This window comes from Dreissena polymorpha, chromosome 9, assembly GCF_020536995.1.
Source record: "Dreissena polymorpha isolate Duluth1 chromosome 9, UMN_Dpol_1.0, whole genome shotgun sequence".
Taxonomy (NCBI): Eukaryota; Metazoa; Mollusca; class Bivalvia; order Myida; family Dreissenidae; genus Dreissena; species Dreissena polymorpha.
The window spans coordinates 97576968-97594231 of NC_068363.1; the positions used below are offsets into that span (position 1 = coordinate 97576968).

At 31.9% G+C, this 17264-nt stretch overlaps 1 protein-coding gene across 1 annotated transcript; it reads right to left on the bottom strand.

The window, feature by feature from the left end:
• Window positions 1-955: 955 nt before the first annotated feature.
• Window positions 956-10942, bottom strand: LOC127846297 (early activation antigen CD69-like). Its single transcript, XM_052377464.1, has 4 exons — window positions 10878-10942; window positions 6410-6485; window positions 6148-6177; window positions 956-1300 (listed from the first exon to the last, which is right to left on the bottom strand). The coding sequence occupies exons 1-4, from the start codon at window positions 10940-10942 to the stop codon at window positions 956-958; spliced, it is 516 nt and encodes a 171-aa protein (XP_052233424.1).
• Window positions 10943-17264: the final 6322 nt, after the last annotated feature.

Sequence of the window (17264 nt, forward strand, 5' to 3'; positions counted from 1 at the left end):
TTACGATTTAGCTAACGGTATTTCTGAAATAAAATCCCAAAATAAAGGGAAAAAAAGAAAAAAAAGAAACAATTCCCACCCCGTTAATGAAACTTGTCGGTCTAATTTAACTATATAACTATCTGGAATGTAATAGTTGTCTTCCTTGCGGTCCCAAATCCATAATAACGTATATCGTTTGATCTTTTAGGCAAACGCTCCATGGTTATGATCGCAACGATTCACTTGCCGTGCGTTTACCGGTATTAAAGATTCCATTTGTTTGAAATATAGCCTTGATAAATTGCTTATTCTTTCAACTTTTATATTTATTCTATAAGCGGAAAAGATCGTAAGTGTTTTATTTATGTTTTTAATGTTCCGTTGAATAAAATTGCACTTGTTTCATCATTAAAATGTGATGAAGCTGAAAATCTTCAAAATATATGTTAGATCGTTTTTAATATATATATATATATATATATATATATATATATATATATATATATATATATATATATATATATATATATATATATATATATATATATATATATCTGAATTTATTTGTATACATGTAGCTTGACAGATAAGTTGTTTACCAAAATTATTTATATTATCTTCATCACTTAAATCCGATAAATACAATATTATAAATATAGAAGTAATGCAACTTTAAAAATACACACGGCTTCATAGAGATACTTTTCGGAAAACGAAACCCGAATAATGTTTGACTTGAAAAGAGACTTGATTGCCTTAAAAAAACATATTAGAATACCAGTATTAACGACGAGATTAGATTTTGGTACGTAACGTAATGGCACTTATGCGACAAGGAGCTAAGGTTTCAAAATACTACAGAGTACAACCATATGTAATATGTGTACAGCAATTCATGTTATTTTTTACACATACACCTTTAATAAGGTAATGAAGAGGTCCTGTTTGTTTAATATACAACTGAACGCAAGAGTTAAAATGTTATTTCACAAACATGCATCACCTCGGCGGCGCAGGTAGCGTCGTCTGGCGCACCCTGATAAACCAAAACGCACTTGATACTATATTCTCGATCATTGTCATTCTCCAACGGAAGTGGCGACATTGTAACACCAGACAACCAACGCCATACGTCGCCGATTTCCTTCTTTGCCCCTAGCCAGAAGTTGTTGTTCTGCATCAGAATCTTGGTTCTGTCTAACATGGACAATGATTCGGCGCTCGCCAGTTTCCATCCAAAGCTTTCGCAGTTTTGCTTGGAGCTGCTCCAGTCTCGGTAATCCTGTATACCAACGAACACTTTGTCGTTTGGATAAACCTGTAAAAAATTAACTCAAAAATACATTTAAGTTTTTGTTATAGAAATGGTTCATGTTGATACATTGACAAGCAATCAAATGTACAAATGCGTATGCACAATTTTCGGCTATAGGTAGTTAACAATAAAAACAATGTAGCCACTGACGATATGTGATGATTATGGGCGTTATTTCTGAACACTAGCATTAGATTAGTCTGAAAACACAAAAATGAAGCCAAATTGTGTCGCCCCAAATTCTTTACATATCTTAATTATTTCTTGTGCTATCTAGTCACGAAAAATATTGACGATTGTACATTTTGCATTACTTGTAGTTCTGGCTTACATAACTGAATTGTCGCCATTTATATTTTCTGAGAATGTCGCTTTTTATCATGTTTTACTTCGCGAAATAGCGTTCTACGAAACCCACATAGCAAATATTACAAAACTGTTACAAGTGGATTAATAGTCACCGAAAGTAACTCACCAACAGTGCTTTTGAATGAAGCACTGACACAATAGGCAGGGTGTTTGAATAGATGAATTATGTTTACGTAAAGTAATAATGCTTTCGACAAAGAAAAATCTAAAATATTGTAAAGAACTGGTTCGTTATAAAAACTAAGAGAAAATCTTGTGGTTACGAAATACGTCGAAAACGTCGGACATTTCCCGTAGATTTTCAAATGGTCCGCCACTTGATAAAACAACGGCGAAAGATTTGTCTACGTAATTTGTCTACGTAATTCGAAGCATCGAAGAATAAACTCCAATCATGTAATTATCTTATTTGTATATATTATTGTCTCCGTTTTTTCTGATAACCAGTACGTTGATGACGCTCGAAATCAGAATGTTATAACATTTGGTTAAAATGAATTTACTGATCTTTCCAATAAATATTTAAATTGCATGTCATAAAACTAGATAGCTTGAGGAAGGTTAAATTGTTTCCCAATTTAATATTTATTGTTTGGAGCCATTCTTAAATCCCTAAGCTCGATAGATCGACATGTTACAGTAATATTCTCGTAAAACATAGAGATTGAAATATATGTTTTCAGTTAATAACGCTCTTTATGCAACTCTTTTTTAAAGCTGTGTGCTGAGAAAGAATTGATGTTCACTAAAATAGAATAGTTATGTTCTAATAGAAACTGGACCAAAGGCGGGGTACAATCAACTAGAAAGTAGCTTGAAAAATAACTGAATAAACAGTGAACGTTTTCGTGTGTCAAGGGTTTTTTTCTCTGACAGATCACATAACATACCTCTTTAATTCTACAGTGAATTTAGCTTAGAATGCTATAAAAAGTATGGTTATGGGGGTCCCTATGTGCAAAATGTTTATTTCAATTTTTAATGTTAAAGCTTTACATCATCTTACATAAGAAGTGGTTTGAGTATATTGTCGCCTAAAACACTGTATCGATTGAAATGATCATTGGAACGTCGTTTATCTTTTCTCAATTTCAATCATGTAACTAAGATCAATATTTATGGGAAAAACACGATAAAGCTCAATGTTCATATTGTTTGGTATCGATGCTATGATCTGTTGAATTGATAAAATTATTCGACCAGCGTTAGTCGAAATACCAAAACCTTTGTAATGATTAATTATTAAATAAACATTAATTTACTGTCCAGCTATCATGTTTGAAATGTATATATAGCATACACAGCAAGTTTGTATTACCTAAATATACATAAAACAATTTTCACTATTTTGAACTTATTTTGTTTCACCTTTTTGTTGTTCAAATAGTCCTAAAAATGTATAGTATTCTTAATAAACCATTATATAGAAATATATGCAAATCATCTAGTATAATGATGTTATTTTTTTATGCATCCACTTTATACGTTGTATTTCATGTACTTGATAGTATAAGTAATATTAAAATGTGACGTCAATTAAAAAGTAAATAGTAGGTTAAACAATGTTTAACTTGAACTGTGTTATACACATAACACAGTTCAAGTTAAACATTGTTTAACCTGGTACCTACCTTAATGTAACCACTTGCAATTTGCAAGTTGTTCAAACGGTCATACATAGCATCCTTCAAATAATACAGATCACAGACACCAGCGTCGGGTCCACTTTCAGAATACACAACAAACCGACATCCCTCATTGCATAAAGATAAACACGCGAAACGATTCACCGCAGATTTTGTTATTTTGTTCTCGTATGTCACTGAAAGAGGTGCAGACATCATGAACTTTGCTGTCTTTGTTGAAAACGCACATCTGGTAAGAAGAAGAGCAAAAACGGCCACTTTTACAAGTTTTCCGTCCATCTTGTTTAAAGTCTGCGCCATCACGAGATCGCACAAACCGACGCGCAACAATAAATGGTTAGATTCCAGTCATGGTATAAATACTCGGTAGTTCGCACTAATTATTGATTGCGGTTATTCTTTGACACCGCCTAGCGGGAATAAAAGCAATAGTTACCTATGCTATACATGATATAAACAAACCAAATATTTGAGATATTCTGTACAAATAACTATGCTGTTTTATTTGCAGCAAAAATATATTGAAAAGTTGTATCAACCATCTTACTATTTTTGCGCAATAGTTTGAGGCTGTGTCAAATAAATATTTCAAGTAATTTCATCGTTAAAACAATGTTGCTGGTGGATTTATTTTTACAGATGTGTGCACTACGTATATATTTGTTGTATGCATTAAACAGAACACTGAAACTGCTACACACGGAAAATACATTTGCAACACAATGTGGCATGTTGACTATGTACACTTAGGCCAGAAACTCAAATTAAATGCACATGTTTCAAATATTGACAACAAAGGGGCCTATTTGCTTTCAATAACATATTATTATGAAAGCACATTGAAATTAAATTTAATTTTATATTTATGAATGGGCTGTATTAACAATCGGTGAAACATCATGATAGGAAATCAGAAATTGCAGATATGTCAATAATATGGTAGTGGCATTGAGGAAATTAAATGGTGCAATACGTTTTTGGGGGGACCAAACAGACTTAAATCACTGCATCTATGCATGAAAGAAACATTTATTAAAATATCTGTTACTTTAAATTAAACACAAGCTCTTGAAAAGGTCGTTCGATCAATTTAAAGGGAAACCTTTTTACAGAGAAAGAATTGAAGTAACATCACAAATAATTCAATTATCAACTCAAAGTAAGTGTTAAAAAAAATTAACAGTTCTTTTTGCATTAACATGATTATAAACGCAGATCATTCTATACCAGTTTGATTTTAATTGCATACCATTTTGTGAATGCTGCTATTGGTTAACAGAACCAATACATAAATATATAGGAGTTAAACTCAAGCTCTGGAGCCACACGGCGTTTGTAGAAATCATAATGCGCAAATGACAACTGTTTAAATAGTTATATTTTAACCAATAGTATAGATAACAAATTGACTTATTAAAAAGCAGTCCTTAATAGAGCCTTTCAATTAGAGTTCATGCTCCTGACATACCATACAATAGAGGTGCATGTATATATAAAATTTTAAAATAAAGTCGTAGAGTTGTGGTAGAAAGGATCGGCCTTTCATCCACTGCTTTAATTTGATGGTAAATGCATAGTGAATCATGAACAAAAGCATTTACTGAAAATGAGCTTTCAAAATTAAGCTCTGTACATAAATCTGTAAAAACTTAAATCCTGTTCACAACAGGCCGTTTGCCATTTGTTCCTGGAAAAGATACTTACTACAAGTTTCTGATGAATTCTCTTAAAATACCAACTGCAATCTTATGAATTAATCATTTGGATTTTCTTGAAGGATTTTTCTCCAACATTCCTTTTGCTGTAGATAAAGGTGAAAGCCTGGGTAAGAAAAAACTGGAGATGTCTTTTAAAAAAGAAAAACGACGTCAGCAATTGTTATATTGAACAAAATTTAGCTGAATTTAGTATAAACACAAATATTTTAAGGGACTGTCGCAAGGCAATTTAGAATTCTTACTGAAATGTTTGGTATATATAATTACCAAACATCAAGTTTCCTAAACATATTTATTAAATTTAAAAACTATAACATAAAATGAGGACAGAAAAACTAAAACCACAAGAGCGTGGCGAAAGCTTTAGGTCGGTCAAAAGCTATACATAGCTTATGTTATATACATATAATCTCATACCGACAATAAATAAATTTTGATTTGATTTTGATTTTGATTTGGCGATCTCATGGCTTAGGAGCAAGAAGAATACATGGCAGTAAACATAGCTTTTATCAAGTGCGTTGTCATGATTGATTATTTAACCGGTTCAACTAACGGATGAATACAGATTGGGTACTCACATGATGATAAAAAAAGTCAAGATTGCGAGTTCCTTTCAGAAAATGTCGCCTTAATATTCACTCTATATTTCGACTGAACTCGCTGCACACTTTAAGCTGGAGCTTTTCGCCATGAATTTCTCGTATTTAATTACTAATATGCATACAAACAGAGACATATTAATATTTCAAGTCCGTATACGATTTATATTCGGTTGTTTATACAATGTATAGTTGTCTGGTATACAGTAGAAGTTTAAGACTTGTATAATAAAGTTTTATGAAGCAGCACGCTTTATGATCTTAATGGGCATTCCCATTTAATGTTATCAAGACGATCCAGTTAAATATCGGAAAACATAAATCCTCATTTGAGGCTTTTCTTCGACGAGTACATTGACGTCGTCGTAACCACAGAGGTACAACGAGACAGCTGACTCGACTTAAATGTAATGACCTATTATCATATTGCACATATATCTGTAGTTTTTTTAATTAATGTAAAGAGGTGATCTTTTCTCATAAAGGTCATTATAATAAACTTCGATAAATGTTACCTTTTCTTGAGCAAATGTGGATGCATCGCCCTGAAATAAGACAGATATTAATATAATGATATGTATTTTTGGTACATGATACGATGAATATTAAAAGTGGCTAAACTGTCGTACATAAATATGTTTGTGCTCTGTAATTGACGGTTAATATTGAGCGCGTTCGGCATACTAACTCGAGCTAACACGAGTTAACCCGGGTAATGCTCGAGTATTACTCGTGTTACCCTGGTTATGGTGCGCGAGTCACTCGATTGCTACCCACCTCACGGAGCCGGGAAGCCGGGTAAGACTGTCCGAATATACTTCTTCGTCCAACAAGAAGCGGGAAAATGGCTGACCTGGTTGACGAGAAAGGAAACAGGTAGATAAAATATGAAATAATGTCATTATTTGGATGAAAATCTAGCAAGCGTGACTTTACTTGATAAAAACTATTTATTTATCTTTCTACTGTTTTGTCAGCCATCTTGAATTACTCCATAAGCGTTCGAACTAAATCCGTTACCCGAGTTACTCGGGTTACATAGGGTAAGCAAAACAATTTTACACGGGTATGAATGCCGAATGCGCTCATTTATTAACTTACTTCGCTTACATCTTATCCATCTTTTTTGATAAACAAACAAATAATATTGTTTACACTAACGAATTGATGACATTGATGGGGACACAATGTTCATAACATATAAATTTTCATAAATATTAAGAATCTGACTCGAAGAATCACATCTTATTATATGTATTAAACGTGTTGATGCATTCGGTAAAAGAAAAAGTCATGTCGAAGAAACGAACTTCATGGACGAGTGTAAAGATTATTGTATGTATTGTATATTGTACGAGAGGACGATCTTGCTCATCCTTTGTAACAACTCGAATCTAGTCTGACCCCAAAATATTAACACAACGTATATTTTATGTTCTTTGATGTTATTGCATTTCAGCGACAAAAAGCGCCATGCGATTGGTCTATCACACAATTAGAAGAAAATGTAAATGCTGAAAATGGTATTTTTCACGTAAGAAGATAAAACATTTCATAGTGTACGTATTCACAGAAAACAAGGAAAAGCGAGTGAATTGTATAAGTTACCTGTGACCTGTTAGATAGATAGATTTATTTCATCATAAAATGCATAGATTTTCATGGCACCATGTAATTTACATACAATAAATAGTAAAAACAACCTGCATGTATAAACAAAGCCATGCCAATCAACATTGCACGTTAAGGATTGCACTATAAAGGGTTTACAATAAAACCCTTATTTTCTATTTGTGGTCCATTAGAAATAATATTATATGACATAGGAGACAACGTCTTGTTTCGCAGTATATAATAATATCACAGTATATAATAATGAAAGACATATGACATATTTAAGTTACATTAATGTTTGCATACAATATATTCTGATAAGTTCTAGACTAGACATTATTAAGTTATCACATTTTAAGTGTTTAAAAGTAAAACATAATTATTTACCATGCTAAAAATAATCATACAGCAACTATATAAGACACAATAAATCTATCTTTATTAACATTCGTATTAAATCAACAGTAAGAAACGTTAAAGAAATGCATATGCTTAGGAAGAGTTCCAGAGAGTTTAACCATTGAAAGCAATGACTTTTTGCCAGACCCCTTTATGCTAGACCCCTTGGCCCTTGGAAAGGCATACTTATTGCAATCATGCGTGTTAAGATCGGTATGAGGTGAGTCTGACTGTGTTCTAACTATGGGCCTAGTATTCTTAAAGTGGATATTACTGACTGGAGTAAAATCATCTCCCAAATATATAGCGGAGCAAACTTTGAGCTAATTTAAAAAACATGACAAAGTGTGATCTGATCTACTCAACTTTCAATAGGCAACCAGTTAAGTCTAGTAAAATGTTCTTTACCTATGTACGACCTTGGATAAAAATTAAATATGAACCTGATAAGTTTATATTGGGTGACCTGTAACTTGTTTTTTAACATTTGAGTTAAACCAGAGTACCAAACAGAACAACCGAAGTCAAAGTGGCACTGAATTAAAGAAATGACTAGATGTCTTCTAGTATCTGTGGATAAAAGATCCCTTTTTCGATATAAAAACTTTAACCTTGCATTGGCCTTCTTTATGACTGACTCTGCAATAGAAGTGAAAGACAATTTTTGATCAATTGTAACCCCTAAGTACTTGACTGATGATGTAGATGAAATGGGCGTATCATCACATGAAATATTTAAAATGGATGATGTTAAGCTGGTGTGCTTGACTGCTTATGTATTTCCTTAGAGACATATTTTATAGATTAAAACTTCATTTGGTCGGGATCACTCAAGTGACAAATTAAAACAATTATATTTATGCGCGTTTTCTTAGCTTTCAACTTATCAAACGCTTAGTTCATCGCACTAAATTCGGGTCACTAAGTATAGTTCGCACTGTGCTTCAAAGAAGTGTGTTAATGAAATAATGAATCATTTGACTATTCAGACCTTCCTACTGTCCCAAAGGGATTCAAACACAATTAACAATCTTACGATTGAATATTTTGGATTTTTTTCTTTGATGGTAAAATTTGTGACGTGGGATGGAAAAAACTATTTAAATTGGATTCACTAATACATTTTGTTTGGTTCAGAGGTTGTTTTTTATGAAACTCAATTCGAGTCGAGATGGGAATTGTTTCTTTTTTAAATAATGCTAATGATTTTTATACTTTATTTCTTTATTTTTGTTGTTCGGATATATAAATATTTGCCAATTTAATGGTATCCTTGAAAACTTGCCAATATCTGATAACACGACCCATTAATGCACATGTTTCAATCCAAATGGATAATATGTAATCTTCAGTTTTGTAAACTTTTACAATTAAGACAATTGACCGACCCCATCTTTCGTGCAAATTTCAACACCATGTGTGCAACAAACAAAAAATATGCTTCGGGATATTTAAGCATGCAGGGACAATGCACTTAATCGAATTATGTTTGTTGTTGTTGTTTTTTTTCAACCTGAGAAACAGACATATATATATATGTTCGATTGTAGTATATAACATTGATTAAAACGTTGTTAAATACTGACTCTTGTTTTTATGTTTTTGTTGTTTTTATTCTGAAAAACTGCATATTGTCTACATCTACAATGCACATAGCGCACTTAAACAAGCACGAGTATTGAGTTTTATTTATGAATGCAGGTATTCATAAATACACACCCTGAGCTGAGCACACATTTATTTAAAAAAATAGGCATGTCCACTATGCATGTTGATATATGGCAAAGATAAAAAAAAGAGTAAGTCGTTCACAAATTTATGTACGTTCTAATCATATGATCATTCCCATGTTTGAATGATTAGATACAATTTTCAGACTGAGGATACTTCCAGAGGAAAATCGATTCCCTTGGCTTATTTCTTGTAAACGGAACATAACAAATATAATAATAATTACTACTTAAACGGCCTCATTGCTGTTTTTTTTTAAATACACGTGTTAAAGGTGTTACCGTCCCATGGCACGCATAAATCTTTCATAGAAAAGTTGTTTTCGTAATTGGCTGAGTCCATAACTTAGCCGCCCTGATGCGAAGGTTACACCGATTACCCAATATTAAAGAATTATTGTGTCGCTGGTTTTATGCATGTCTGCTTTTTAATTAAGAAAAAGTTGTACTATGTCTAAGATAGCATAATAATATTTTTTAATTTTTCGGACTTTGATCAAATTAAACAAGTTCAAAATAATTGATAACAAAGAAAGCTGTAAATGTATCTATCCTTAAGAAATTTTATTTTGGCATTTCTTATTTATTTAGCAAGTGCTAAAAGAGATTATTAACTTCAATACAATGAAACATATATTATATGTTTTATTCACCGGTGTACATGTTAATATTTAAAGTGTTTTGACTGGTTGTCAATTTCTGTTTGTGTGTTTTTTCTATTCCCCAAAAAAGCCTATTCGTGCCAGGGAATTGTCTTTTAAGCCTTGCATAAAGCCAATTACGCGCTTTTAAGCAGTTTTATCTACTTAATCCACTAAACACCAGAAGGCTTAGATCTTAATGCGTTATAGGACGTTCTGTGAATAATATAATAGTCATGTTCGAAGCGATGTCAAGCGGTAAATAAAAGACGCCGTTAACATTCTCTTTAAAAATTATATTTAATATTTTAAGACATTTTACTCTTCACATCTTACAGAACTCATGACGTTGTGCATGAACTTACTGAATGGCGTTTCGGATCGATGTTTGAGTGTATGTGTTCGCCGCGATTTTTATCGATGAAACAGAGTTTTCTTTAACTTAAAAATAAATAAGAGTTAATCGTTTGCAGCTTCGATCGTTCATCTTAAGAACAAGTTTTTGTTTTAATTTTTAGAAAGAGTTTCATAAAATATGGTATGAGATGACAACGGGTTTCAGTTTTCAGTTTACACATGATCAAAAAAAAATTCACATAAAACTTGTTAACAAATTGTATCACATGATCAGTAATCACGCTTGAGGATGATGGCGTCATTTGGCAAGGAATTTCATTCCAGTGGTTAGACCAAGAAATTATTACTATTAAAAAAACGTTCAAAATAGTGTATACAACTCTGATAAGAATATTCGCTACCTTTGAATTGCATAAATCACGGTGTATATGATGTGAGTAAAGTAAATGACCAGAAAATTGGCTGTGTGCTCGCCTCATCCAGTTTGTGCAGTTGTTTGATCACCTTATCCAGTTTGTGTGGCTGTTTGCTCGCCTCATCCAGTTTGTGTAGCTGTTTCCACGCCTCATCCAGTTTGTGTAGCTGTTTGCTCGCCTCAGTCAAGTTTGTGTAACTGTTTGCTCGCCTCATCCAGTTTGTGTAGCTGTTTGCTCGACTCATCCAGTTTGTGTAGCTGTGTGCTCGGCCTCATCCAGTTTTTGTAGCTGTATGCTCGCCTCATCCAGTTTGTGTAGCTGTTGCTCACCTTATCCGTGTTGTGTAACTGTTTGCTCGCCTCATCCAGTTTGTGCAGCTGTTTGCTCGACTTATCCAATTTGTGTAGTTGTGTGCTCGCCTCATCCAGTTTGTGTAGCTGTTTGCTCGCCTCATCCAGTTTGTGAAGCTGTTTGCTCACCTTATCCAGTTTGTGTAGCTTTTTGCTCACCTTATCCAGTTTGTGTAGCTGTTTGCTCACCTTATCCAGTTTGTGTAGCTGTTTGCTCACCTTATCCAGTTTGTGTAGCTGTTTGCTCACCTTATCCAGTTTGTGTAGCTGTTTGCTCACCTTATCCAGTTTGTGTAGCTGTTTGCTCACCTTATCCAGTTTGTGTAGCTGTTTTCTCATCTTATCCAGTTTGTCCAGCTGTTTGCTCGCCTTATCCGGTTTGTGTAGCTGTTTGCTCACCTTATCAAGTCATCAACGTTGGGTAAAACGATGCGAACGTACGTGTGTCTGTATTTAGCTGTAATTGACACTGTACTTTGCAAAGTTTCTTTCTGAACGTGTTGTTAAATTATATAGAAAATTATAAAAATGACTAAACATATTATCTTTATCATAAGCTAGAGTCATATGCTTTATATTTATTATTAAACATTTTTATCCATTGGAGCAATTCATTATAATGTATTGAAATTACTCACGAAAAAAAGTTTGGTCGCATTTGTATGCTTTTGTTTAGTTCCCAAACTGCATGAGACCGAATAATGTTCGTGTTTCAAAAGTTCTGTATTAGTAGGGTAAAAGTAGATGTTTCATCGCCATTTTGTTTTGGCGGTACGACGGTTTATGCCTGTTCCGGCCTTCTGATTGGTTGTAATGGAGTGAGATCTATGATACCCATTTAAGCGGTTCGATTTATTGCCGCTATATTGGCGATTTCAGTCGGTTTAACTATTAATGAGCGAGCATTTTTGCGGTTTGAATGATTGCCGCTATATTGACGACTTCCGTCGGTTTAATATAGGATAGATCCGCCGTATTGACGCGTTATAATAAGATCGTTTAGGTACAAGTATGCATGAGCATGTTAAATAGTGTCGTTGGATAAGGTGGTTTATCTTTTCATCCGTCATTTTACTTTTGTGTACATGGATTTAACGAAGCATTTCGAGCCAGTCCGCTAGTATAAATAAGCACGAGTCTTTTACTCAATAAACTTCATAAGTTGTTTTGTTGATTGAACTAGTAATGATATAATGGTGATTGTGAATAGGAGTTTAAACATGAAAGCATTTTCCTTTTTTTACTTCAAAATAAATTTTAACCCCCCGCTCTTAAATAGCATTTAAATGTACCTGACGTGGTTTACATACTTAAGCGTTACAATAATTGGGTGTAATTTGTAGTTAATTTAGTCAAGAGACTTTTAAATCTCAGCGTTTGAGGTATATTTACGCTTACACCTTTTAACCGAGCGCATTTTTGTAATTTCGAGTACAAAAGAGAAGTGAAGCAATGATTCATTAGAGTATATTATCTAAAAACGATCATTGAAACGGACAAGACCAGTTATCTAACACACATTTGTAGCCACGCGTGGAGGTTATCAGGATAGCAATTAATTGATAAAATGTTTTCATTTGTGATGTTTTGATTAAATTTAGTTTAGATTGTATGATAAATGCATGGTGTAATTTGTTGTTAAGAATTGTAAATGTATGGGTTAATGTTTAGAGTATGTATTTGTAGACATGCATTAATTGGTTTAAAAAAAAGGAGGGATTGTGGTGTAGCTTGCACTGGCCACGCTTACTTGCGGGACACGCCTCCGGCATGAATGCCTCTTTGATAGCATGTACACCAGATACTGATATAAAACAAAGCAATTCAATGTTATTATTCAGTCAAGGATTGATCTTCTAGTAGAAATGGAGTGTTCTGATAATATTGATGGGAATGTTTCTTTTGTGTATAATGTAAACAATGTTAATATCCAGAAGAAACTTTTACAAAAAAAGTGAAGTGTAGAACTGCCATGATGAAAATGATAGCTTTATTTACTCTCGTTGCTGCTGGTATTAGTACCGGGTATGTTCTTCTAGGCCATGATTTCGTTCCAAGCACTCCACCGCAATGGAAGCCTTCTGAAATGAAAACAACACCATTGGTTTTATTGTATCGAACGGAACAATTTTCGTAAGAAATTAATGGGTTTTAGTCATTTTGTAATATAAGCAACCAAGCATATACGACATTTTGCTAACGGAAATGCTACAATGTTTGGTGTAACCACTAATATTTTTCAATTTAATATTTTGAAAAGCTTGTTACCTTAAATTGATGACATGTTTTGTAAATGTTTGATATTTTGTAATGTTAGTGTGTTTATAATATTAACTTTGTACAGTTTAATTTGATATTCATAGTATAAAGGAAAATAATCTTGTATCTGATTGCTTATGTAAGGGGAAATATTCTGTTATCTGATTGCTAATGTAAGGGTAAATACTCCTCCAGTCTTGTTGAATGTAGGGGGGGGGGGCAATTCAGAGTGTTGAAGAGCGCATGTTTGTTGACAAATAAATATCAGAAAACTCAACAGTGTTTTATCACATTTAACATATAAAAGTATGTACTGTTCATGTTTTGTAATGAGATTACTATGTGTATAAAATTAATATTTTAAATGCATTGAAGTATTCATTTTGTTAATTTTTAAAGTTGTTTTCGTATAGTGCACATTGTCAATGTTTATAAATAAACGAGAAATATTGATTTACCATGGATAAATCACAAAAGGAGCGTATTCTTTCAGAATACTATTTTAATGCTAAGCAACCTGGCAGTTATGTAAGTGCTGTGAAATTACAAACAATATTGAGCGAAAAAATACCCAGGAGCGTTTACTTTGAATTGCATCAGCAAATGGTTGAATGATCAAGATTCCTATGCGTTGCAAAAACAACCTGTTACTTTCATTTTAAACCAAGAACACCTGCTCGGGAAAGCCCTAAAGGCTATATTTGGTTTACTTTACGAATGTCAGCATTATAATTTGAAGCCGAAATAAGTTCGTTCAGTTGTTTTATTCTTTTGTTAAGTCGTAAGTCTTAAATTCAATTTTTGGAGAATACGGATGAAAGAGACGTGATCAAACATTTCATGAAGCAATAAAGATAAACAGTTGATAGTGTCATTTCAATAAACATAATTGGCAATTAGCGGGTTAGTCCTTACAATATGTGACAAAAAGCCATGTTGTTGATGTTCAGTAAATGTCAATTCAGAATTAATCTATATCTTTGGCTTATATCCAGCCATCGATAAGCTATAAAGTGAATCAATTTATGTGATATTCTATTTTAATGGTTTTCATTATTTAATTGCAATCGGGTTAACTTTTATTTAAATGTGTGTGTTTTGAGATAAATTCTGGGTTAAATGATCGGCATGTCTTTTTCCATGTAAATTCCAAATGCTTGGCATTTATCTTTCTAAAGCGATGGCCCCAGGTTAAATTGTTTACAGGTCCCATTAAAATTGTAAAGTCGATTGATATGTTTGTATTAAGTTATGAATAATGTTTTGAATTTATTAAATATGCGATGAATGGTCTGCTTATAGGCAATAAGAAAAATGCATGTGCATACTGGATTAAAACAGAATTGGTGCAGTATATAAACACGCAAGAGGGAAATGATTTTTGTTTAATGGTTAAAACTTATTTTTATTAAGATATTTACGTTCATCTTGATAGTTATTGTTATTAATTTAAAACTGTTATATCCGATTAAATTTCAAGGCTGTAAGTTAGATAAAAATTCCTAAAGTATTAACGAGATTTAACCTTTAATAGATGTAATGTTATTATTCGACAGTTTCAGCAAGCGATGTTAACATAGAATTCTTTGAAAAATCATAAAAACAAAGCCAAAATAAGAATAGCTGGTATGAGTTTATTGTTTTGATATATACATTCCCTCCATGATATGCATTACAATATAAGAATGCTTTGCTGTGTTCAGTCGTGCAATCTAAATACTACTCCGTTTATATGCCTAGAAAGCAATAAGATATCCAGCAATTAAAAAAGTCAAACGTTTTTTCTCTTTATTAAGGCGTTATGTTTGAGCATTATGTAACTTATGCGACATTTTTTAAATTAAATTGTGACAAATATGATATGACTAAAACATTAACGAACTCTCAAACTTTATTTGTTAAAGCATACAACGTGTATTTTTTTAACAGTCCCTTATTTTCATACAAGTACATTCTCTTGATAAAAAGCGAAATGAATGATGGTGGTTGAAAAAATTTGCAACTGTAAAAATCGCAAAACAATTTAAGAAACTTAAGGCCTGTGATGTACATATCGATCGATTACCGATGTCAATGTGTGTCTATTGATAGTTATCGTTGTTATAGCGGTTTCTTTGTTTTGTCTACGCGTACTGGAAAGTTAATTGTACGTTTATTAAGTGTATCCCGAGGCTGCATTATGTGAGAACTACCTTCATGATTGACACAATCAATGGAATATATTATAACGTAATTTTTCATGATTTCTGATGTAAAAAAAAATTTCGAATGTATTTACAAGTCGAGGATACGAAAATGTGGGATGTCTTTTGTTTGTTGTGAGGTCATAGAAAACCCAATATAGATTCAGTTTTAAAATTGTTTAGTTTGAGTCATATACTCACGATATAAATATTATGCGTGAACATGAACACAATATGAAACAAGTTGAAAGCACATAGTATTACACTAATCACCAGAAGATGTATCTGTTATTAAAGGTAGTGAGGAAAATGACAATGTATGCAAATATTCACCACTTGAAATATAACAAGAGAACTGTGAGCACATTATGTATTAGCAAAACGTTTAGGAATGGATAAACACACCATCACGATTAAACAGCAAATGGAACAAACACGTGTGAGATCATTATTTGATAAACAATTATCACATAATAAATATCTTAACAATTAATGGCTGGTTTTGATAGATTATATCAAATGAAGATGAAACTATTTTAGAGCATTGAAGAAAATAATTACACAAAATATGTACAAGACAAAAATGTATTTGAAAATACCCGAATGAAAAGTGTTAAAGCAACCAGTTTTAATTAAAATTTTCAACATTGTTTAATATAAATTATTAAAGCAAACTGATTGTATGAAAATAATTTTAATTATGAAAATAATTTAAAGAATTTGAAAAAATAAGGTTAATGTCTTAGGAGACTGTTTTGGAAACTAAGTATAAGCAATTTATTTACGAGTGATTTTTTAAAGAAAAGCAGTGTTTTAGGAGAAAGTTTTTTAAATTAAGTTAAAGAACCATTTTAAGAATTAAATTTTATGAAAATGTTATTGAAAAATCTTCGTATTAGCAAAACATTTAGGAATTGATAAACACACCACCTCGATTAAATAGCAAATGGAACAAACACATGTGAGATAAATATGTGATCAACAATAATAGCATGAAGATGAAACTATTTTAGAACATTGAAAAATGTTAAAAGCAAACAGTTTTAATTGAAATCTTCAAAATTGTAATATAACTCATTAATGCAAAATGGTTTTATGAAAATAATTTTGCATATGATCATAATTTAATGAATTTTAAAAGTTATACACATGTTTTTTTAAATATAAAAAACTGTTTTTGAAAATAAGTTAAAGAAATAATTTTAGTATGAAAAGTTATTCAAACTATTTTTGAAAAGTGGATTAAGAAATAAATTAAAAATGAAAACACTATGCAAACTATTTTTGCTGTTAGAAAATGTTTTTAAAAAATTGATTTTGAAAAGTATAAAAGAAAAAAGATGAAAGAAAAATATTTTTTAAGGTGAATAATTTAAAAGAATATTTTTGAAACTTACTTTAAGAAATTTATTTACGAGTGATTTTTATAGAAAAGCAATGTTTTTTAAGTAAGTTAAAGAACTTTTTAAAAAATGAAGTTTTATAAAAACAAATTGACTAAGAAATAGTTTTAAGAAAAATATTTTTGAAGCAGTAGTTTAAAAAACGAAAGTTGTAAAAAATTATTTAGAAAATATTTACTCTAACAAAAGTTGAAAAGAAAATAGATCAACAATCACATAAAGATAAAACTATTTAGGACATTGAAGAAAATAATTACAAGACAAAAGTGTATTTAAAATT